The 24532-nt window shown below is 46.2% G+C and overlaps 1 protein-coding gene across 4 annotated transcripts in view; it reads right to left on the reverse strand.

The window, feature by feature from the left end:
- Positions 1 to 21724, reverse strand: part of PHACTR4 (phosphatase and actin regulator 4) — a 136340-nt gene extending 114616 nt beyond the window's left edge. For 2 of the 4 annotated variants that reach the window (XM_066638885.1, XM_066638882.1), the window contains exon 1: positions 21649 to 21724. In XM_066638885.1, the coding sequence (XP_066494982.1) occupies positions 21649 to 21661 (13 nt within the window). In that variant the 5' untranslated portion in view covers positions 21662 to 21724. Of the gene's footprint in view, positions 1 to 21613 lie in introns of all 4 variants that reach the window. The other 2 variants (XM_066638884.1, XM_066638886.1) reach the window with 2 other exon arrangements.
- Positions 21725 to 24532: the final 2808 nt, after the last annotated feature.

Raw genomic sequence — 24532 nt, forward strand, 5'->3', positions numbered from 1 at the left:
TGTCACGGAAAGGAGGTCCATCATGGGGGAACGCAATGAGTTGTCACTCCAGGTGACACAAACCCTGGTGATGCCTCTGGGGAGGGCTAAAGATTTTGATCAGCAAATGCACCCTCCATACCAGGATCAGCAGTTGCTAAACGTCAACGGGTGCAAGTCAGCCCAGCTGCACTCAAGCCCACCAGAGCAGAAGTTGCCCGAGACACCAATCCTCACATCAGCACCTCTGCACGTCTCCCTGTTTTTGCAGGTATGGCTGCTGCTGCCCCAAGATATCCAACTACTTGGAAAGAAGCAAGCAAAGGCAGAAGAACTCTAGGAGGGCTGGGTCACACTCCCCACAGACATCTGGGTGGATTCCGAATAACAGCTGTGGCAGGAGCACCCAGGAACCAACTGCTTTGACAAGTCTCCCAGAGCTTCTGCCAATACAGAAAAAATTAGTCAATTGCTCTGAACAGGGCCTAGGAGAGGGGGGTAAAGGGGGTAATTTGTACCTGGGCCCAGGGTCAGAAAGGGGGCCCAGGAGCCAAAGGAGGATGCCCAGAAATTTCCTGGGATCTGACATTTTTCAATCTCATCAAGACTCACTGCCCATGCAGAATGCTGGGGGTATTACCGTGGGCACATGGCAGCAACCATTGCCACAAGGCCCAGGAATGCATACATTCCTTAACAGTGTCACATTTGGGAGTAAACTGACCTGCTACAGTAGTTCTTTGGCTTGTGGATCTGCTTACCATGAGTGTAGAGGAGCTCAGCCACATAGCTGTGGGACTTCAGCTGCTGCAGAAGTGTACATACGACACTCTCAAATCTAGTGTGAGCCTGAATACAATTATACTAATCTCCTGCAATTATTTTCAATATTTGAAAGGTTTTAGAGAGACTTAGGAGTGCGTTTGGTTTTCTGTATTACTGCATCTAGCTGCCAACGCCAGGCAGGCAGGTAGACCTGAGCTCTGCATTGGAAAGACTGGTAGATCTAGTCTCCAAACACTATTCCAACTGTTGCCACTTTCCCCCTGCCTATTTTGCCCCCCTTCTGCCCACCCCCACTCTGTTTCACCCTCTCCCTCTTTGGGAAGGGGCCCAAAAGAAACTTTGTACCCCGTGATAAAATTCCTCTCAGAGGCCCTGGCTCTGAAGTCCAGCTATGAACAGGAGCCAATGCCATGTATGGGCAAGACATTTAACTGTCCTATTTTAAAGGTTGTTTAAACCTTTAAACAATCCTATATGCACTTACCTGGACAAAACTCTCATTGAATTCAGGAGTAGTTAGACATGTACATGACTGCCCTGTTAGAGACGTAAGACGGGCGGAATTGCCAGACATCTCACATTCAACATGCAGTATGTATGTGTGTGGGAAGGGGCAAATCCAGCCTTCCCCTGTCATCCATCTAGCATGGATGGGAAGCAAATAAAGAACTCTCCTAACCCTCCCCCAAGCAGTTTCTGGGTCCCGGTGCTAAAAAGTTTGGGAACCACTGAAATTGAGCGGGAAAGCTTGCATAAATTGACCGTTTCACAGCAAAGTTCTTTGAGAATGACTGCAAGAACCGCATCTCTTCACTGATCTTTCCCAATTAATGGTGCTATAAAGCAGAATTCGTTGGCTATGAAAGGTTTCCCACATACATGCAGAACATTTTGAGTCTTGATTGCAGGAGAGAGTTCAAGTCAGGCTTTTAGAAATCCTTTATCAGATCCAATATGAAACTGTGCACACATGCTTCTGAAAACTCCAAAGCAGTGAACTATGGACTCCACCCTCTTGGTAAAGTATCTACTGCTATAGAAACAACTGCATTGTTGATTTTGTGGAACCACAAATCAGACTCTTAGCACCGAGGTGTGCCTGGCTGGACAACAGCTGAAAAGCAGCCGTTGCCAGAGCAACAATTCTGGCAAACACCCAGCCACCATTAGCACAAGTACTCTGCGTGAAAAAAAGAGTTGCTTCAACAGGAAGAAGTCCTGTTCATATATACACTGAGTAAGCAACACACAGGATACTGCAGGGGCTTCCGTGGAATCACTGGCACAAACTCACAATTTGTGCCACACAATTTCAATTTCGAGATCTTTAAAGCATTTGTCCAGTTAACACTTTTGCCTACGAACTTAAACCAAAACTTCAGAAGAAAAGAAGAAAAGAGTAGCCCCTCTGAAAAGTTAATACAGAGCAGAACTAAAGCAACCCTCCTCCCGTCCTTGATGAAGCCACTCCAACCCATACCCCATTTTCAGCAAACGGGCAGTAGATCGAGAGGCAGCAATCCAGCCCCCTGCCCCCTTACCCTTTCCTTCCTAATGGGATTCCCTTAAATCAGCAGGCACCAAACCCCAGCCCGTGGGTCAGATCTGACACCTAAGAAAAAGCCTTTCCTGTCATCAGTGGCACTTACCATTCTGCCCAGCTGCCTGTTATCTTCCTAGCCAATCCCATCAAAAAGATGCACTGGGCAGCCACATCTACTACCCAGCGCCCCAGCTCTGCACCCCGATTTCAGGACAGAAGCAGCTGCCAGGAGCAACTTTCTGACTAATTGGCTGGAAAGATAACAGGCAGCGATGCAGAACTGTAAGAGCTGCACATGGAGAAGGTTTTTCCTTAACGCAGTGGTCCCGCAGTTTGGAGACCACTGCCTTAAATAAAACAGGTTTTTGAAATTCCTTTAAATCCCATCACATTCTGCGCTTCCTGTTCTATTCAAAAGAACTGAGCAAGGAAGGCAGTTAGGAAGCCTGGAGGTAAGAGGTTGGAGAGCGGACAAGGCAGAGGCGGCAATGGGGAATGGCAGTAAATTTTCTGCACTTCAGGTTGATCCCTCCTTGGGTCGACCCTCACTACCATATTCATTGGGATCAGGACAGTAGAGATGAATTGCTAAGAACAGGTCAGGACCAGGTATTAATGTCCTGTTTTTGTAATTTCTCTACACTACAGAGTGGCTTCAACACAGATAGAGTCAAATTGGCAGGTAACAATTCAGTTACTCATAGAAAATGCATCTTAAGCTCGAGTGCACTATCTACTTTGCGTACACTTATTGACCATAAATATTCAGTCACACCAAAAACTAGCCAGTGCCAAACTACATTTGGTGCACTTCTTAGAAATTGCCTCCAAATACCTATCTAGGTCAGGAGAGGTCAGATCCACTCTCAGGAAGGAAGACCCTGGACTTGGAATGAAAATTGAAAATTATTATAATCCACCAGTATCCGAGGGGGATTAGTTCCAGGACCCCCTCCAGAGGTCACGCGGAGCCTGTGGCCCACTCCATTGGCCTCCCCATGCCTCTGAACACCTCCAGGAAGCGACCAGCAGCAAATTTCAGTTCACGGCCACAACTTCCAGTTTGCTTCTGGGGCATTCTGAGGCATGGGGAGGGGGGGCAAATGGAGTTGGCCACAGGCCTCAGGACATCTACTGGACACAAGCCCAAGTTGTTTTTTCCAAACCGCAGGACCTCAAATTCACAGAAGCCAAGACCGCAGATGTGGAAGGTCCACTGCATTAAGAATATTTATATACCACTTTTAACAAGAGTAGTTCACAAAGTAATTTACACTGTAAAATAAATCAGTAAATGGTTCTTTGTCCTCAGAAGGGCTCACAGTTCTAAAAAATTACCAGCAACAGCCACTGGAAACTATGCCATGCCTGACCGGGCGGGGGGGGGGAGAGAACAGTTGCTCTCCCCCTGCTAAATATCAGAGGACACTACTTTGAAAGGTGCCTCAATAGCAGAGGCTATTGCTAACTGGGCAAACTTAGTAAGTCCTGCTATGTGTCTAAAAACCAAAACAATTGAGCTCTCTCTAACTTCTTCTTTCCTGCCACCACCAACTTTCCAATGTTCTCTGCATCCCAAGGGCTAGGAGCATAAGTTCCCCCCCCAAAAAAAGTTAAAGACTTAACAGGTCTCTAACAAAGGATTATGAACCACGCAGCTCACCCCTGAAAGATTCTTCACCACACTTATAGCAATTGCACTGTTTTAAACAAAGAGCCAGCTTGTTTTTCAAACTGAAAAGATTGTCAGTCCAGTTTCCTTTCCCCCCCACCCCCCGAAGTTAACAGGCAAAAAATAGTTCATGTCCAAGAACTATGTCCAAGAACAACCATCTTTAGACAAGGCAACATGTGGACTATGTCCAAGTAAGGCAGATGGAGAAATCTCACCACAGCTGTGCTGCCAGGGGCTCAACAACAGCAAAGTGGATTTTCAGAAATGGTTTTTCATTTCTCTAAGGCTAATGCTTCCAAATCAGAATAAATCCTTCAAAAGAGGAGATCATCCATAACTTATTTGCTAACTGGAAATGTGAACATATCCAAAGCTTCCGACGAGCCAACCTTCCAACTAGTTGATTCTCGTGTTATTTCTGCAAACAAGGAAAGGTGAAAAAGGATCGAGATTTGGGGCAAAATCAACTCAACAGGCAGGTGTCAGAGCCTAGACTTTTCCCAGCACAACACAACTTCATCTGTCCAAAAGGCTAAAACAGCGGTTCCCAATCTGTGCATTGTGACACCCCAAGGTGACGTGAGGCACTTGCTGGGGTATCACAGGCCACCTGTGGTGTGAACTTCCAAACTGCAAGGAGAACTTCCAGACAGCGGCAGGAAGCTCAGCGCAGGAAGGGGATAGAGCTGGAGCACATGAAAACTGCACACTGAGAAAAGCCCTCCTACCTGCCCTGTTACTGCTGTTTAGAGGTTCCCGGCAGGCCTTAGAACTAGGAAGTGAATGGCGGTGACATCACCACGCATTTTGCGTCATTGCGACCCACTTCTGGGTTCCAAGCACATCACAGCTTCAGTTAAGTTTGGAAACCAAGTATGAGAAGCACTGGGCTAGGATATGAAGATATCACTTCAATTACTACATTTGCAATTCAGTTGGCAAAATGAAACTTTTCCACCAATAACCGTCCGTGAGTAACCACAAAATGAAGGTCTCGGTTTCTGCAAGGCTAAAAAAAGGCAAACATTGCATGCATTGGATACTGGCTATTCCTCACAAAAATCTGAACTGACTGTATCTACCACTCCACAGATCCCACACAACCACCCAGAAAATGCTTCTGAACACTGGGAGCCCCATTTGGCATATACCATACAGGTGTACACCACTTAATGACGGGGACACGTAATCCAATCCCCATTGTCATGCGATTAGGTCATTAAGTGAACATTCAGTCCAATCTATTGTCTTTGTTGTGTAAACAGACACTCCATGCTAGACACTAGCTGACTGCACAGGCTACTGGAGATATAGATTGCCTCTTCTTTGCATTAAGAGCCTCGCTGTTGTGTAAACACACTCTACTGCAGACTATGGGAGACATGATTGCCTCATTAAGAGCATCTTTATTGTGCTTTGACCACTGTCATATATGTGGTTTGTTGTTAAGTGGTGCACGCCTGCATTTATTTACAAATCCACCATCAAGTCACCTTGGTCACAAAGGCCACACTCAAGACCTGGATCTCTCTCCCATTACAATTGATGGATGCAGGATGGGGCAGAGCAGACATTGTACATGAACATTATGATTTGATTCACGTCTCACACGAGGTGGTGTGCAGAGCACTCAGAAGGCACACACTGACCATTTATGAGATGAAAAGGTTCAGCAAAGCAATGCTTGATGCTAACCCTTGATGGGTCCCACTTTAATTGCACAGCCTGCCTCCACAAGGATCCAAAACTTTTCGTTTCTGTCACACTTTATGGAGGAGCAAATAAATGCACGTAACAAGGTGCTAACAATGCCAAAAGTCAGTGGACAGATGTAAGTTGAGAGCCAACACCATCCCATTCGGCTGCCTGTGCTTTTGGGGGGACCATTCTTCTAAAATGCAAAGCAGGTCACCCGCTGGCTTGATGACAGCTGGACACTGAACCATTGACTTCCTTCTGGCTCCTTCTAGCGTTTTAGCTGGCTGGGTGCAGGTTTGAGAAAGACAGCAGCATATCACTGAGGCAGAAGGGGAAGGCACATCTCTTAGGACTCATTTTGCAGGCTACCTTCCCTGACATTTAGAACAGCAGGTTTGGGACTACCTTAATCAGGAACCACAGCATGCTACAGGAGTCAATCCTGTAGCTAGAAGTGTCTGTTTCCAGTAAGACAGGATTACAGCCCAAGTCTTATGGAACACAATGGGCCTACTTTTGAGTAAAATAAATACCACCATTTTCACGCACCCACGTCAACATTTATACGTTAGAACAGAGGTTCTCACTCCTTTAGCATTGGGACCCACTTTTTAGAATGAGAATCTGTCAGGAACAACCAGAAGTGATGTCATGACCAGAAGTGACATCATCAAGCAGGAACATCTGTAACAATCCTAGGCTGCAATCCTACCTACACTTACCCAGGAGTAAGTCCCATTGACTATCATTGTTAAAAGCATCTTCATAGTACCCTGTTAAAAGTACAGATCTGTGACATTTCCCCAAATGCAGTCACAGACCTTGGTAGCATTAAGTCTAAAATATTAAAAATAAATTATTGAAATGAATGGGGACCCACCTGAAATTGGCTCGCAACCCACCTAGTGGGTCCCGATCTACCATTTGAGAAACACTGCCTTAGAAATTGGACTTTCTACCCCTCAACCAGTCACAGATGTTAATTTTCAAGCCAAAAAAGCAACATACAGAACAGCTCTCCCATAAGAATTCCTAGAGTAAAAGGCAGGATCACCCTGCAAATGCAATTTCTTTCTTGTCACATGCCAAACTCTTTAAGGTGGGTACCGCTTTTCAGGCATCACTCCATGAGCTCCCTCAAAGGATGCTCACAAACAGCTCTAGGCACTTGCTACTGCTTCCCTCTCCCAGCAATGCCTGGTCAGGGAGGTCCTCCAGTCTCCAGCATGTCATACTGCACCTGCTCATGTTCCACCCCATGACATGGCGGAGGCCTTAGGTGGGCATGACGACCTCAACATTTTGATTTCCAAGGCAGGCTCAGGAGAAGCTCATCCTCCACTGGGCAACATAATGATCGCATAAGGCCTGGCAAAATAATAAACAGGGATAGGACCCTGAGGTATGGAACTCCCATTTGGGCCACACGGATTGGACAGGGGATGGGAGAGGTTAGCACTTTCAACTGACTCATTTCCACATACCATGGATGAAGAGCAGAGTTCTTCCCTTCCCTCAAGGTGCTTTCAGTTTGGCTGGGACAGCACTTAGCCCAGTTCAGCAAGGCACCCACATCTGTGACAAGAGACAGGCACCACCACGATGTATGTTGCACAAGGGGCTTGCATGTCAAACTGGTCTTGTCTAGCCAAACCTCGTTTAACGTCTGGTAGCAAATCATCCAACACACCAGGCTCTCCGTCATCATCACCCTCCCATCACTCAGTGCCCTGCACTGCTTCCTGACTTCCAGGAAGACATGCTCAATTAGCTCCTCGCAATGCAAGTTCTAAGCAGCAAGGCCAGCCTTAATTAAGCAACTGCAAACGGTGTTTCATACTCTGCATACCATCAGGGCACAATTACGGAAGGACAATAACATTTGCAAAAGTGCTTCTTCAGACTTTTCGTCTGGTCTTCCCAGCACTAAATTGTTGGAAGCAGGGTCATATTCACTGGTAAAGCTTTGCAAGTTCAAGGTCCCAGGTTCAAAGAGTAACATCTTCAGGCAAAGAAATCAGGTACTAAGGAAAAAACCTTTGTCCAAGATCCCAGAAAGCCACTGTCAGAATTGAAAGTAGACAATACTGTGGTGGACCACTGGCCTGACTAAGGCCGGTAGCTTCCCTTCCCAGCACAATAAGTGAACGTGATGTTGGTGTTGAAGTGGATTGCAAGCTGAACATAAGATGGTAGTGTGATGTAGTTGCACAGAAAGCCGATATGATTTTAAGGGCGCAATCCTAACCAACTTTCCAGCACTGACTTAGCCGTAACGCAGCCCCCAAGGTAAGGTAACAAACATGCACTTAAGCTTGAGGAGGCCCCCTTGACTACCTCCCCAGTGCATTTAATTTAACCTTTGATTAAATGTGCACACCACATTGGCACAGCTACATCAGTGCGGGAAAGTTGGTTAGGATTGCGGCCTGTAGTAGAACCACAGCTTCCAAATCACAAGACATAGTAGTTCCCTTCACTCTACACTGGCCAGGTCTCATCTGAAGTACTGTGTCCAGTTCTAGGTGCCACATCTTAAGGACACAGGCAAACTGCAGCAGGCTCAGAGAAGGGCAGCAAAGATGGCCAGGGATCTGGAAAACCAGTCCCATGAGCAAAAGTGGAAGGAACTCAGTATGTTTAACAGTGGCATCGCGGGGATTTGTGTCATCCAGTGCGGGAGGTCAGCACGTCACCACCATTACGGACCTCCTCCTGTACCAAATCAGACAAAATAAATTACAGGATCATACACACAGCCCAAATGCAGTGGCACCAGTAGGGTTGGTGTCACCCCCCTTAACTTTATTTTAATACAGAACAGTACAAATCACCCAACAAATCAGCAAGCAACAAAAAACCAATGGTCAGCTTGGTGACACTCTCAGTATAAGCTCTTATACATGGAAATGAGAGCTGACTCATTAACACCTTACTGACATCTTGCTGTGTCATTGGTTCTTGAAACAATCAGTCTCATAAGTTAGTTTTGGTTATGAAAATCTACTTTCTCTAGCATAAGGCAGTTGTGTTTTCCTTTTTTGGTCCTTTGGTTTTGGTCCTTTGGTCCTTTGATTAAGTAAGATATTTCAATGTGGTTTATTTAATTGCATTCTGCATGAAATTCCACTTTGTATATAACATGATGGTATTATTTGAAAATACCAAGATGTTACAATTTTTGCCAGTAGTGGTGTCACACACGCATCCCCAAATGTGTCACCTGGTGCGGCCCGCACCCCCCACATCCCCACTCAGCAGCGCCACTGAGGTTTAACCTAGGAAGCAGAAGGCTGAAGGAGGATAAGGTGGAGCTCTTCAAACACCTGGAGTGCTGTCACATGGAAGCGGGCCGAGGTTTGCTGCCCCAGAGAGTAGAACTAGATCTAATGGGTTTAACCCATTACTGCCCAGCCCACAGGTGTACACATTTGGTCCCAGTTGCATATATGCAACATTGGGTAAAAATGACTTAAGCTGCAGGAGGGGAGATTTCAATTGGAGACCAGGAAGATATGGCGAGAGCAGTTTGACAAAAGTATTGATTACAGAGGGAAGGAGCAGATTCTCTTTCACAAGAGGTTTTCAAGCAGAGGCTCAACAGGGCTCAATATGCTCTAGAGAGGATTTTCCTGCTTCTAGAATGGGGTTGGTCTAGATGACCTTGAAGGCCCCTTCCAACTCTACGATCAAGTATGTAGTCTTGCTCGTAGCACCAGGAGAGTCTTTCGAGAGACAGTATTTTCTCAAGCATAATATGGGACAGGCTCTACTGAAAGTCATTAGGAATTAAGGCAAAAAAAAAACATCAATGTGTCAATAACGATTTAGCTAATGAAAGGTATCTCCTAGCCAGGCTGCAGTCAAAATGAAGTCCATACATACTAAACAGCTTCCTTTTCATTTCAGACTCATCCCAACACATTTATCTGATTTCAAGTCCAAACTGTCTATAGAATAGCAACTATCAATCCATTTATGTATGTTTGCTTTCTAGCAGTTTGGCTCAACTATTAAGAAAAATGACTCAACAAAACAATGTTTACACTTTTGAGATCATAATCTGATTGGAAACCATAATTCTGGTTAACACATTGAGATACAGTATAGTTTCTACCTCAATTTTATCCTGTGGTAATGAACCTTAAGAGTGTGTAAACGCTCTGTGGTTCTCATGGAAGGGAAGCATCAGAATGAAATAGTTTGAAATTGCGTAAAAGTGGTTACCAAGCATGAGATATACAGTACTTCAGAAAGACAAAAAACATACAGGCTGCAATTCTAACCTCACTTCCCTGGGAGTAAGTCCCATTGAACACAATAGGAATTACTTCTGAGTAGACCTGGTTAGGATTGTGCCCGTAGGGAAGTTAACATCTGGCTTTGCTACAAGGATTCACAAGTTTGTTGACCAACTTAACCCAGTACAATGCAAATACCTGATCCTCCATCCTGTAGTGTTAGGGGGAGAACATCTGCATCCCTAATCCTTAAAGACTCTAACAAGCCCATTCACACAAATGCACACTAGCAAAAAGAACATCTGGTCAAATGCACAGGTCTTACAAAGGTGGCTTCTAGTCAGGGCGAACAACCCCCGATTTCAATATAACTTGTCTCTTATCTAAGAATCATTTCAACTGCAGAATTTAATCACCAAGAGTGATTAAATTACAGAGTGAGCGAGGGCCCAATCCTATCCAACTTTCCTGTGTCCCTGACTGCACCCTCACTGCAGGATGCAATGAACATCCCATTGGCATGGTTGCATCAGTGCTGGAAGGTTGGATAGGATTGGGTCCTCAGTGAGTGGAAAATATTTGTCTTCAGCAAGCAGCACACAATTACAAAAATATACCTCAGCAATTTCTGCCATGTTACATGAAATCCTTGGGTACACTCATCAAATCCTATACTGCAGAGAAAAAAATTCTGCCAGGATCAGCCCATCCTCTCCTCCACAACTTCACCTCTCACTTTCTGGATTGGAAAAGGGGGGGGGGGTTAGAGCAGAAGAGGACATGTAGAGGAGAGTGTTCTGCCAGATTCCCAGTCCAAGCTCCGCCTGGAGAATTATGCCCACTTTTAGCTAATTAGCTCCCCTTCTTACCACAAAAATGACCCTGGTTGTGCCCTGCAGTACTGCTGGACCCCACCTCCAGGGTAGCTCACCTGTTTAACCTACAGAGGTCCTCCTTCCTGCCAGCAGCCTCCCACCACTACAGCAGCCCCTTGGTCCTCAGCGGGCCTTGGGCACAGCAGCCACACACCAGTCTTAGTGTCTCCAGTAGTTTCTGCTCCAGCAGCTTCCAAAGTCCATTCACACATCAGTCCATCAGCAGTTCCAGCAGTCCATTAGCCATCAATTCCTTAGTCCATTAATCCAGTCTGTCCTTCTGCAAGCTTTCCTCCTTCTGCTACCCACACCAAACTCTCCCTTCACCTGGTGCTTTTATGCCTGAGCCCCTATTGCCTTCAAGTGGCTGCAGCTGTGCAGCACACCCTCTGCTGAAAGCCCAGGCCTTACCTTTAAAGGGGCCACTGCTGACACCACACCCTACCTCCTTGCCAGGCCTTCCACTATTCCAATACAGAGAGTGGAGGGCTAGAATGTCAGAGACACTCTACCTCACCACTCTCCTCTCTTCCACACTTCCTCTTCTGCTCTGTCCCCTTTTTCCTTTACCAATCCAGGAAGTGGGAAGAACAGAGGCTGGCACAACACCAGATTAAGGGGGAGGCACACTTGGTACACTGCCTCAGACACCAGGAAGTTTTGGAACAGCCCTGATTTCTGTCCAAGATCCTGGGTAGCCACTGTCAACCAGAGTAGAGCAAGACTGGAATAGGTAGACCATTGATCTGACACAACATGAGAATTTCACATGCTTAAGCCATTTCTGCCCAACATTGCATATACCAACAAGAACCAAATGTGTACACCTGTGGGCCAGGCAGAAATGGGTTAAGCACTCGTACTACTTTTTCTCCAGTGGAACATCTGAGGAATTTTGAGGGGTTTCAGGGTGGGGGGGGGCAAAACCCCTTAGTAACTACCCCACTGCCACCAGCTCAAGAACCAAGGTTACTAGAGGGATTCCCAAGAACCAGGTTACTAGAGGGATTCCCTGGGCTAAATCCCTCTTCCTTATTACATATATAAATTAATAAGGTCTCTTTAATTCCCCTCTTTTACTCCCTATCAGGGAAGAGTATAATGGTTCCCATATACCTCAAAGAGACCCAAACAAAAAGGAATAAGAAACACAGTATTTATTAAAACCCATCAATTATTACAATTAACAAAAAGCATAATCCAGGTGCAGTTAGCTAAAGGTAAAACAATTACAGGAGGCTCCCAAACTTGCAGGAATTCCCCAAGGCAGAACCCTCTTGTGAACCTGCCGGAAACTACAAAGATAAAACCCTAATGCAATCTAACACTTTTACGGACTAGTCAGAATTAATTTAGCTTTTTTCATTTATTCACACCACCAGAGTGAGGATAACTCTCCCTTAGATCATCCACAAGGAAGATAACAAAGTTCCCTACTCTAAAGGTTTTATCCTCTCCTCTAATGAACCTAACCATTCTCACCTAAATCTTTTACACCCAAGGAATCCCACCGACTCTAATACCAATGTAAGAAAATAAGAACCCACTTGAAAGAGTTTCCTGACAAGGGGTCTTTATGTGAGTTTGATCTTGGTGTAAAAAACAGAGGGGAAAAGAGAAGCCAGAGAGAGAAGCAAAGAGGACAACGCTGGCTCCTCTGTACCCCTTGCCATCTCTACAGTAACCAAAAATTAATTTCCAAGCAGTTTTCTCAGCATGCAATAGAGAGGCATTTTTGCAAATTGGTCTGTGGCTGTGGAAACCCCTTTCTCCAGGAACATCAAAAAGTCCAGGATGGCAGCTCATCAGTAAAACGGCATTCACACATCACCACTGTCTAGGCAAGACCGGAACAAGAAGGTTTCATCCCGTTGTGTTTGATCAACAGTGCAGTGGTTTATTTGAGCCTTTGGGGATGAAGGAAACCAAATATTGGCAACCTTCAGTCTCGAAAGACTATGGTATCGCGCTCTGAAAGATGGTTCTGGCACAGCGTCTAGTGTGGCTGAAAAGGCCAATTCGGGAGTGAATTGGAATTGGGCACATCACCACTGTCTAGGCAAGACCGGAACAAAAAGGTTTCATCCCATTGTGTTTGATCAACAGTGCAGTGGTTTATTTGAGCCTTTGGGGATGAAGGAAACCAAATAACAGAAGCAAAAATCACCCCCTGAGTCAATTATGACTACCTTTGTACAACAATAGCTCTATCACAAAGAGATCCCAAATCGGTAGTGCTACTTACTGACAGCCAAAAATAAACAGAAAGAAAAGCAAGTTCCTTGCACAAAAGACAAGCTCTTGTTGATGTGGGCCATCCTACCCCCTGTGTGTGTTACAACATATTCAGCAAAAGAATAATCCATAGTTTTCCAAGAAAAAGGGATCCAAGAGCACAGCATCATGCTCTGCACAGAGCTGAAAGTCCCATGGGTGCCATCCAGTCAGAACTAAGCATTCTGGAGGCTCCCAGCCTTCATGTGAACACTTAAAGCATAAGTGCAATCTCTCCTGCAGAAGACAAGTTTTGGTTGGATCATCTCGCTTATGTTTTATTCATGTTGGTTTTATGCCACCTTTCCTTTAATAACCCTACATCAGTGTTTCCCAAACTGTAGGTCGGGACCACAAGTGAGTTATGACCTAGTTTGTAGTGGCTCGTGAAAGGTTTTTGCAACATTAAAAAAAGTAGCAATCACCCTTTCCCGGTTTGCAGAAGAAATCGTTAGCTATTATGGGGTAATCATCACACTCCCAAATTAAAATGTCACATTTTCGCTAATAACTGGCATGCTGTAGATCAGGGGTGCTCACACTTTTTTGGCTCGAGAGCTACTTTGAAACCCAGCAAGGCCCGGAGATCTACCAGGGGGGAAGGAAGTGTCTGACAGACACCCCCTTTGATGTATGGAGCCCTGCTGGACCAGGTGAGAGGAGGCCCACCAAGTCCAGCTTCCTGTGCCCCACAGAGGCCCACCAGATGCTTCAGGAAGCACACGGGAGGCCTCTCCTCTCTCCCCACCCCACATACTGGGGGCAGCCACAGGTCCCCCCAAGAGGCACATGCCCAGCCTTGCTGCACTACAGGGGGGAGGAGCTCCCCACTCCCCGCCCCCCCAAACTCTTTGTGGCTGTGCCCCGAAAGGGCAGCAGGGAGAGGGAGGCGTCGCAGGTCCTCCTCAGAAGGGGCGGGGGGCTTCCCCGTTTCCATGGAGAGGGGCTGCGCGTGCAGGCGGGGGAGACACTGCTCCCACCGGCCCTCCTCCTGCAGCGGCGGGGGGGCCAGGGGGGTCGTCTCACCTGTCAGCCCCGACCAAGAGCAGCAGCGGCCGCAGCACTTACCTCTGGGCTCCTACAGGGGCGGCTGGGCCAGGCATGGCTGGGCTGAGTTGGGCCGGACCTGACTGGAAGGGAATGGGAGGGTCACTCGGGGCCTCCCGCGGCAACCGCCATCAGAGCGACTCCATCTCGAACTCCCGCCCCTCCCCCCTTCTGCTACGGAGCCCCGGGAAGCGCCTCAGTCCAGTGCAGCCCAGCTCCCCCTCCCACCGCCGCCCACTTTAGCTCCTGCTCTTCCGGCATGCAGCGCCACATCTTTCATCAGTTTTGTTGCTGCATGCCTGAAGAGCAGCTAAAGTGTCAGTTTCAGTGTCAGTTTAGTGTCAGCTAAATATGTCAGTTTCGTCTAGTCACTAGACGAAACTGACATATTAACAGTTTGGAGAGACAGGGCTCCGCGATCTACTCATTTTGCCTCGCGATCTACCAGTAGATTGCGATCCACCTATTGAGCACCCCTGCTGTAGATCATGTGCGAACCCAGTTTCAGCCTTTTGTCTGGCCCGGAAGTCTCTAACTGCACATCTTACTCTCCAGTTCAGCCTTCTGGGTTCCCTGGAACAACTGTAAAGGTTTGGGGGAATGCTATGAGCTCTAGGGAGAGGCAAGCAAATGTCTACACCAGTGGTTCTCACACTTTTCACACCAGGACCCACTTTTTTGAACAAAAATCTGTCAGGACCCACCAGAAGTGATGTCATCATGACCAGAAGTGACATCATCAAGCAGGAAAATTTTTCACAATCTTAGGCTGCAATCCTACCCACACTTACCCAGGAATAAGTCCCATTTACTAGCATTGTTAAAAGCATATACTATCATATACACAATCGCCTGTTAAAAGAACAGATCTGTTACATTTCCCCAAATGCAGTCACATACCACAGTAGCATCAAGTCTAATATATTAAAAATAAAAATGAGTGGGGACCCGTCTGAAATTGGCTCACAACCCACCTAGTGGGTCCCGACCCACAGTTTGAGAAACACTGGTCTACACACACACACCCTATGTAAGGTCTCTAGCAGCCTCAGGAACACAGGACGCTAATTATTATTAATAATGTATTATTGCTTCTTTCTAAATTTCTTTTCTTGTCTAGTGGGTCACGATAAATTTTTGTTTTTAAAAGAGGATCCCGGTGCTAAAATGTTTGGGAAACACTGCCCTACACAGTTCTCTCTGCACAGGCATTTTATCATCACCATTTTCCATAGGAGAGGTTAGATTGCAAGGGGTGACTGGCCCAAAGTCCTGCAGGCAAACACAGGAACCTGCCCTCCACTGAGACATTGCTCCAAATAGCTCAGAAATGTCAACACTGACCGACAACGGCATTCCACAGCTTTGGACAGGGGTCTTCCCCAACTCTAACTGGAGATGGAGTCCCTAACTGGAGTCCTGCCAAGGACTGAACATGGAAGCTTCTGCACACAGAGGAGATACAGGTACAGCCCCATCTCCATGGAGGCCTCATGGTTACCTTGGGGGGGGGGGGCTTGCGCTTAAGTTTCCTCAGTTTAATGATCTAACCCAGGGGTGCCCAAACCCCGGCCCTGGGGCCACTTGCAGCCCTCAGGGGTTCTCAATCCATCCTGCAGGGAACCCCCCAGTCTCCAATGAGCTTCTCGTCCTCTGGAGACTTGCTGGAGCCCATTCTGACCCGACACAGTTGCTCTCAGCGTGAGGGTGACTGTTTGACTGCTTGTGTGAGCTGTGGGTCAAGGGTTCCCTCCACTGCTTGCAGTTTCATATTTGCGATGCAGCAGCGGCAGCAAAGGAAAGATCAGCCTTGCTGTGTGCAAGGCCTTTTACAGGCCTTGAGCTACTGCAAGATCTTCATTCAGTCATATAAATGCCATCTCTAATAAACTCATTTATGTAAATGTATTCAAATTTTAAATGTAAATTAATTCTTTTTTCGCCTGACAGTGTCAGAGAGATGATGTGGCCCTCCTGCCAAAAAGTTTGGAAACCCCTGATTATTTCAACCACACCACACACAGGTATTCACACTCTGATTTTTTTACCAAACATCCACTTGCAAACAAAAAGTAACAGGCATTTCTAGCTATGAGTGGGTGAAGCCCTTATTTCTGTATGCCTATTACTATGCACAGCCTAATGCAGTGGTTCCCAAACTTTTTAGCACTGGGACCCACTTTTTTTTAAACAAAACTCTATCAGGACCCATCTAGGGTTACTAGACTTTTAAAAAAGGAGATCTAGAAAGAAATAATATTTTTATTTATTTATCTTTATTTATAAGTAATAATAACTAGAAAAAAGACACTCAAACACTTATCTCCCTATATTTACTCATGCTTGCAAACTGCAGGAGCTGTGCTCTTTGCAGAGTCATTAGCAGCTACAGCAACTGATTTTTGAATAGCCTCAGGGCTTGAGGCAAATACTTACCTGATCTTTCCATCACCCTTTGGTGACCCACCAAAAATCAGGTCGCATCCCACCAGTGGGTCATAACTGTTGTACTGTTCTTTATTATGTACATTCCCCTCTCTTTGCACAAAATAAAGCAGTGGAGGGCTTTCTCCCCATCAAATGTCAAGTGCACACACATGACATTCAGTTTCACTATGTCAATAGCAAAGTGCTGACAACTCAGGGACTTTACTTATCTTGCTTCTGCCAGTCTCTTTTATTAAAGGAGCTCTCTTAAGTTTAAGCCTAGGCAAATCTACTGAAGAATCACAAGACCTTCCTCCCATTTTTACTGCTGCAGATTACCAGGGCTGCCTCCCTGAAATTCTCTCAAATCTGCCATCCAGATCAACATGATGCCCTAGTGTGACTCAATTTAGTAGTGACAAATGCTTTTCAACAGACACCTCAACACTAACCACAAGGATCCCAGATAAATCTGCATCAGGTACAGACCTGAGACAGGCTCAGCAGAAGTGATTTGCTTCCTGAGATTATCAAATTAAAGCAGAGAGTAAATTAACTGGTGATTGAAGGAAGTGGAAAGTCTGTGTAAAGTCACAGACTACTAATCCAAAAGCATGGAAACAAAAATGCAATCACAACAGACTCCAGCTGCAATCCTATACGCACTTTCCCAGCAGTAAGCTCCACTGAACGCAATGGGACGTACCTTTGAGTAGACATTCCTACTATTGCAACGTCCATCTAGATCAGCTGTTCCACAACAAGCCACAATCCCACTCAGCTCTTCCTCCCCAATTCACTGCTAGTAAACAGAAACATTATCCTCCCCTTCTTTTATCCCAGCAATGCCACTTCATTAGCCACAAAAAAATCACTGCAATTCTCTCCAGGTTTGATTCAGGAGAATCATTTCCTGCCTGTCCATTTGATGTTTTTCCGCACGCACTCTATTTTATAGGAAAGAATTACTTCCTCTTCCAAAACCATAAGAAACCATAAGAAATTGTCTCCCAAGAGGTTAGCTCTCTCTCACTTCCCATAATTTGTCAAGGATGATAGAGGGGGGGACATTACAGATTCTTATATTTAAATCACTAAAATCTTCAAAGAGGGCTCTTGATTGCTGCTTTCATTCTTCTTAACTGGAGAAAGGCCATAACTCAGTGGCAGGACACAAGACTTGCAGCCAGAAAGTCACTGATTCAACCCCAAGTGGGGCCGAGAAAAGACCCATCTAAAACTCAGGACAGGAGCTACCAAACAAGGGAGTCAACACTTAGATGAACTAAAACAATCCAAGGTCCTTTAAAGCAATCCAAGGTCCTTTAAATTATCTGACACAATCCAAGGTCATCTAAAGCAGTGATTCTCAAACTTTTTAGCACTGGGACCCACTTTTTAGAATGACAATCTGTCAAGACCCACCGGACATGATGTCATTAACCTGGAAGATATGTCATGGCCAGAAGTGACATCATCAAGCAGGAAAAATTTTTAACAACCCCATATGATCAAAACAATTAAAAGTTTACAATATGTTTAAAAATTATTTAAAATAAAGAAAAACCCTCCTTGCATTCCCAAGCAGCTGCTGATCTATTTAAAAAAATTCCCTGAGCATCCCAAAGGCTGCAATCTTATCCACACTTACCCAGGAGTAAGCCCCATTGACTATCATTGTTAAAAGCATATTCATGGTAGCCTGTTGAAAGTACAGATCTGTCACATTTCCCCAAATGCAGTCACATACCATGGCAGCATCAAATCAAATAGATTGAAAATAAAATATTGAAATGAATGGGGACCCACTTGAAGTTGGCTCATGACCCACCAAGTGGGCCTTGACCCATAGTTTGAGAAACACTGCTCTAAAAGAGTTAAAACAAGAGATGAAAACAGATGGGGAAGCAAGGTTTCACCAACCAGATATGAAAGAGATAGCCAAAAAGAGAAGCTCTTTAGACAACAGAAACAATATATTTATAGGAATTGTATGTGTATATAAGCCATCACAACAAATGCCTTGTAAGGTTAAGATAACAATGACAGAAAACTTTTTTTTAATAAAATTATGTTGAAAAAAACCCATCCTGAAGTGCCTAAATGCAGCAAGTGACCCAATTTTTAGAAATTTAGAATACTCATCTCCCAATTCAGCACTTTAAAAATGAGGTCACATCCCTAAGTAGAGTTTACACATTAGATATCTAATCTTAGATCCCTATGCCTTGAAGGCACAGATCCTCCTCCATAGCTTTATGTCATAACTCCAAAGCTATGGAGAGGGATCTATTAACTAGGTGTTACGTGTCCAGTAGTCTTAGGGTGCAATCCTAACCCCTTATGTCAGTGCTCTCCAGCACTGGCATCAGTAGCGTAGCTGGAGGGGAGCGGAGCACTCAGGCTGGCGGGGAAGCGGCCCCTCCCATGGGAGCCATTCCCAGTGGGGGGAGCAAAAGCCTCCGTTTTGCTCCCCCCACCGGGAATGGCTCCAAAGGGAGAGGCCGCTTCCCCACCTCGCTGAGGCTCCCTGCCAGCCTGAGTGCTCCGTCCCCCTCCAGCTATGCCACTGACCGGCATAGCGGTACCAATGGGACTTGTGCCGCATCCTGCAGTTGGGTGTCACTCACAGAGGCCTCCTCAAAGTAAGGGAATGTTTGTTCCCTTATCTCAGAGCTTCATTGCCCTTATGACAGTGCTGGAAAGACACTTATGACAGACACTGATCCCCATAAGCACAAACGGAGGCTGGAAAGCACTGACATAAGGGATTAGGATTGCACCCTTAGGTGGTAATCCAAAATAGATTTATAGGAGAGCAAGTGCCACTGAACATAGTAGTTGGATATGCAATTCTATGCTTGTTTATATGGAAGTATTATTAATAAAATAGTTGGGAAGCTTTGGATTAGGGCTCCACATTGAACTGAACAAAAGTAAACTAATGAAGGCTCATCTTAACACAAACAAGAATTCCTGCTTGAAAGAAAATTACACAGAATTTTTAAAAATTTGTACCGTCTCTTTTAATTCTTGAGGCAGCTCGCAAACTCTCAAGAATTAGGGATGATCTCCTTCTGTGGCATATGCAGAGAGGGAGAGACCTCAAATCCTAAGAAAATACTGTCCTGCAAAGGTTCCTTCAGTCAATCAACCCCCTGTTCTCCTGTACATGCCTCTCATCATTGACTTGCAGGTTAAAATCATGGTCGTTCATGGGGAAAATACACACGTGGCCAAAGATTTTCTGAACTACAAAACAGCAACAGATCAACCAGATACCACTTGAAACAGGCATTCAATACACAGCATGCAATTCAGGAGGAGGGGCGCAGAGGTTCAACAGCTTTGCTGCTAGATTCTCATCTGGCACAGGTAGCCACAGAGAGTTAACACTCGTGCATAGTTGCGAAAGTAAATCCCGGACACAAGTCTTGCTTCCCTTAAGCTACTGCTGTGCTCTACAACCTTGCTTGAAAGGTAGGGGTGGGAGGAGACAGCATACTCAGTGCAATCCTGAGTTCAATGGGACTTACTCCCATATAAGGGTGCCTAGGATGAGTGTTAAAAGGGCTGCACTCTTACAAGACTTACGGGGGAGTAAGCCCCTTTTGTTACAGTGAGATTTAGGCAGCAATTCTATCCACACTTACCTGCAAAGCCCCCATTGAACACAGCAGGACTTTACTTCTGAGTAAAAATGGATTGGATTGCACAGAAAGTTGGGGGAAGAAGGGGTGAGCAATGAGGAGGCATGCAAGACAAAGAGAAGAGAGTTTATGAGATACAAGAAAAAAACAAAACACAAACAAAGGGTAGATCATCCTAGTGAGGGGGAAGCAACTGTGAGGAGGAGGAATACCTGATGCCAAGGTAGGAGATAAAGGGAAGGGAAATTGAAGAGGAGGAGAGATAGAGAGAGTAGAGATAAAGGGAAGAGAGCTTGTGGGGTGCAAGAATATTTGAATACTGTACTGGGGCTGTCGGAGGCAATACTTGATACCAGGGTAGATGATGGGGAGAGAAGGAGAATTGAAGGGAGGGGAGACAGAGGAGAGTGAGGGAGAGAGTTTGTGGGTTGCAAAAAAAGTCACAAAAGGGATAGCTCATCCTAGAGAAGAAGCAATTGGGGGGAGAAGATCTGATGCCAGGGTACCAGATACAGAGAGAAGAGAAATTAAGGGGGGGGGGAAGAGAGAAGGGGTAAAGGTCAGGAGAGGAAGAGAGTTTGTGGGGTGCAAAAAAAAGAACACAAAAAGGGTAGATCAAATCAGTGAAGGAGAAGTGGGGGTGGGGAGAAGACCTGATGCCAGGAGAAATGGAGGAGAAATTGGGGGGGGGAGAATGGGGGGATGAGAGGAAGGGAGTTTGTGGGATGCTAGAAAAATCCCAAAAAGGGTAGAGATCATCCTACTGAAGGAGAAGTATTGGGGGGGGGGGAGATCTGATGCCAGGATAAGAGAAACAGAAGAGAAATTGGGGGGGGAGAAAGAGGGGGGATAGAGATAAGGAGAGGAAGGGGGTTTGTGGAGTGCTAGAAAAACCCAAAAAGGGTAGACATCCTACTGAAGGAGAAGACCTGATGCCAGGACTGGAGAAACAGAGTAGAGAAATGGGGGGAGAGAAAGAGAAAATGAGAGGGGGATAGAGATAAGGAGAGGAAGGGAGTTTGTGGGGTGCTAGAAAAAATTCAAACAGGTAGAGATCATCTTACTGAAGGGGTAGCAATTGGGGGGAGAGACCTGATGCCAGGATAGGAGAAACAGAGAGAAGGGAAATGGGGGGGGGGGAGAGAGAGAGATAAGAAGAAATGTTGGGGGGCGGCTGAGCCATTTAGAAGCAGGGGTGTAGATAAGTGGCTGCAGAAGAAAGAAAGAAAGAAAGAAAGAAAGAAAGAAAGAAAGAAAGAAAGAAAGAAAGACTCCCCCAGGCCCCCCCCCCAGCACTGGAGCTCCAGTGTGGAGAGGACAGAGGGTCCCCAGACAGGTGAGGGGGCTCAGTGAGAGGCCACCTGTCCAGTGGACCTGCTCCCCCCCACTGTCCCCAGGTGCTTGAGGGGGCCACACACCTGGGAACCCGGAAGGAGCAGCCTGAAGTCCTCACCTGGCTCTCCCATGGCCGGCAGCTCGCCCTCCTCCTTCCACCTCCCGCTTCTGAGAGTCCCTCTGGGGCTGAAGGTCCCCGCACCGTCACTGCTAGTGCCACCCCCGGAAGCCCAGCTGGTGGCAGGGAGGGGGGAGCCTCGCGAGGCCTGATGGGGCTTGTAGTCCATGGAGGGAGTAGTAGGGGAGGGGCCACCACCACCCCCATGGGGAGGGGACACACATACACACACACATCAGGGGCAGTCACCCCCATGGGGAGGTGAAGGGGACACACACATCAGGGGCAGTCACCCCCAAGGGGAGGTGGGGGGCACAAACACCAGAGGCAGCCGCTCCCATGGGGAGATGGAGGGGACACACACCAGGGGCAGCCACCCCCATGGGGAGGTGGGGGGGGGACACACCAGGGGCAGCAGGGGAGGGGGAATGAATGGGGCTGTGTGGGGGCATGCAAGGCTTGCAGTGGGGGAGGAAGGCATCAGAATGCCCCACTCTTCAGAAGCGGGGGGGGGAGGGAAGGGAGTGGGGGGTTCAATAGCATGCAGAATATCCCAGGTTCTTTTTCACCTGCTGGGGTGAAAAATAGACCCCAGAGAGCTGCTTGTGCTGCTAGCCCAGTGTCACCCATTCTGAGCTAGATGGAGACTCAGGATAAAGCCGCTTCCTATGGTTAGCTCAATCAGAGTCACTAAAATGAAGTATTGAGGACAGTAAATATTCCTCTACCCAGCGTATCATTAGTCTGCGGAACTCCTTGCCACAGGACTTGATGAAGGCGCCTGGCCCTAAATGGGCCTTTGGCCAGATCCAGTAGAGCTCTTCTTATCTTCTTAAGTACGTGCCAAATCCCCCATCCACCCAGCAGCATTGAACACATTGGGACTTACTTCTGAGTAGACATGTTCAGGATTGCATTGAAACATACAAAACCATACAGCGGATGGATAAAGTAGATAGAGAGATGCTTTTTTTCCCTCTCACACAACACCAGAACCAGGGGAACATCCACTAAAATTGAGTGTTGGGAGAGTTAGGACAGACAAAAGAAAATACTTCTTACCCAGTGTGTAATTAGTCTATGGAACCTCTTGCTACTGGGTGTGGTGATGGCATCTGGCCTGGATGCCTTGAAAAGGGGTTTGGACAGATTTCTGAGTCCATCACAGGCTACAAGCCATGATGGGTATGTGCAACCTCCTGATTTCAGAAGTAGGCTACCTCAGAATGCCAGATGTAAGGGAAGGCGCCAGGATGCAGGTCTCTTGTGGTCCTGTGTGTGCTCCCTGAGGCATTTGGTGGGCCACTGTGAGAAACAGGAAGCTGGGCTAGATGGGCCCTTGGCCTGATCCAGCATGGCTCTTCTTAGATTCTTATAGTCATGGAAAAATGAATATGGAATCTTGTAGCTGAGTTGAAGTGACCATGAGACCTGTGGCACCTCAAAGGCTGGCAGATTTGTGGTGGGTGGGTAGTCTCTGATGAAGTATCCCACCCAAGTGGCTGTCACAGTAGAAGTTCTTTTGTTGTTTGCAACAAATAACTGATGCCCCCTCGGTTCTCCAGAATTATTTGCTGTGAGTTACATAAAAAAGTTAATGGGAGAGGAGGAATCTTTAAAAGTGTGTGTGTGGTTTTTCAGCAAAAATAGCAACTGTTACCCTGCACATGCCTGATCTTGTCTGATCTTGGAAGCTAAGCAGGGTCAGGCCTGGTTAGTACTTGGATGGGAAACCACTTGGGAATACCAGGTGCTGTAGGCTTATACCATAGTCTTTTGAGACTGAAGGAAGGTTGCCAACCGGTTTTTAAGGAGAAAAATAGCCAGCTGACTCAGCTCCTGGTGCGATTCAAAAAAAGTGTGCTGTTTTGTGACCTAAGAAAAATAAATCCTGACTCAGCACAAATCAATGAGACATGAACGGTGGGAAGTTCCATATTTTTCCCCCATGGGCTTGGGCATCTTAACTCTTATAATCCAGAAGCATCTTCATTAAGTTTTAGAATTTCACCCATCAGAATGTCCATGTATATATATTTATGCACACACTAAGACACAAATGACATCTCCCTTTCTTTGAAGCTTTAACAAACCTAATACTCAAGCAGCAGCCGTAAATTATATATACACTCCTTTTCTTGGAGGGCAAACTTCAAGAATTAATTGCGCAAGATCCATGATCTTCCACCCACATTGAAGTTAGAAGAATCATAGTTACTTCACCCAGGGTAAAAAATGAAAACAAACATACAAATGAACTTAATCCATCTGACATTTAGAAATTGTTGCCAGCTGCATGGCTCAGGTATCAGCACCGCCTACAGAATTCCTGAAAGAAAAAAAATTCCCTTTTTTATGTGACTTCGGAGAGGTTGCTTTGACCGTAAAGAGTAAAACTGTCTCTATAAAATCAAAGACTAGACTACAAACCATGACAGCTAAATAGTGTTTTTTTTATTAATGCCTAATAGTGCAAGCCTAGGCAGGTCTGCCCAGAAGTAAGTACCAGTGAGTTCAGTGGAGATTCTCCCAGGTAAGTATACATAGGATTGCAGCCTAAATGAGGTGGTATAGAGGAATAGTTAACCCATTTCTACCCAGCCCACAGGTGTACACATTTGATCCCTGTAGCATATATGCAACATTGGGCAGAAATGGCTTAAGAGACTGGGGGGGGGGCAATCCTAGCCAACTTTTCAGCACTGATACAGCTGTGCCATGGGGTGTGTGCGGTATCCTGCAGTGGGGGGGCATTCACACAGGCCTCCTCAAGTTAAGGAAACATTTGCTCCTTTACATCCGGGCTCCAATGGTGCTAAAAAGCTGGGACTTTTCTTCTGAGTAGACATGCATACACTTTGCTGTGAGAGTTACAAATCAGGAA

This window comes from Tiliqua scincoides, chromosome 10 (assembly GCF_035046505.1).
Source record: "Tiliqua scincoides isolate rTilSci1 chromosome 10, rTilSci1.hap2, whole genome shotgun sequence".
Taxonomy (NCBI): domain Eukaryota; kingdom Metazoa; phylum Chordata; class Lepidosauria; order Squamata; family Scincidae; genus Tiliqua; species Tiliqua scincoides.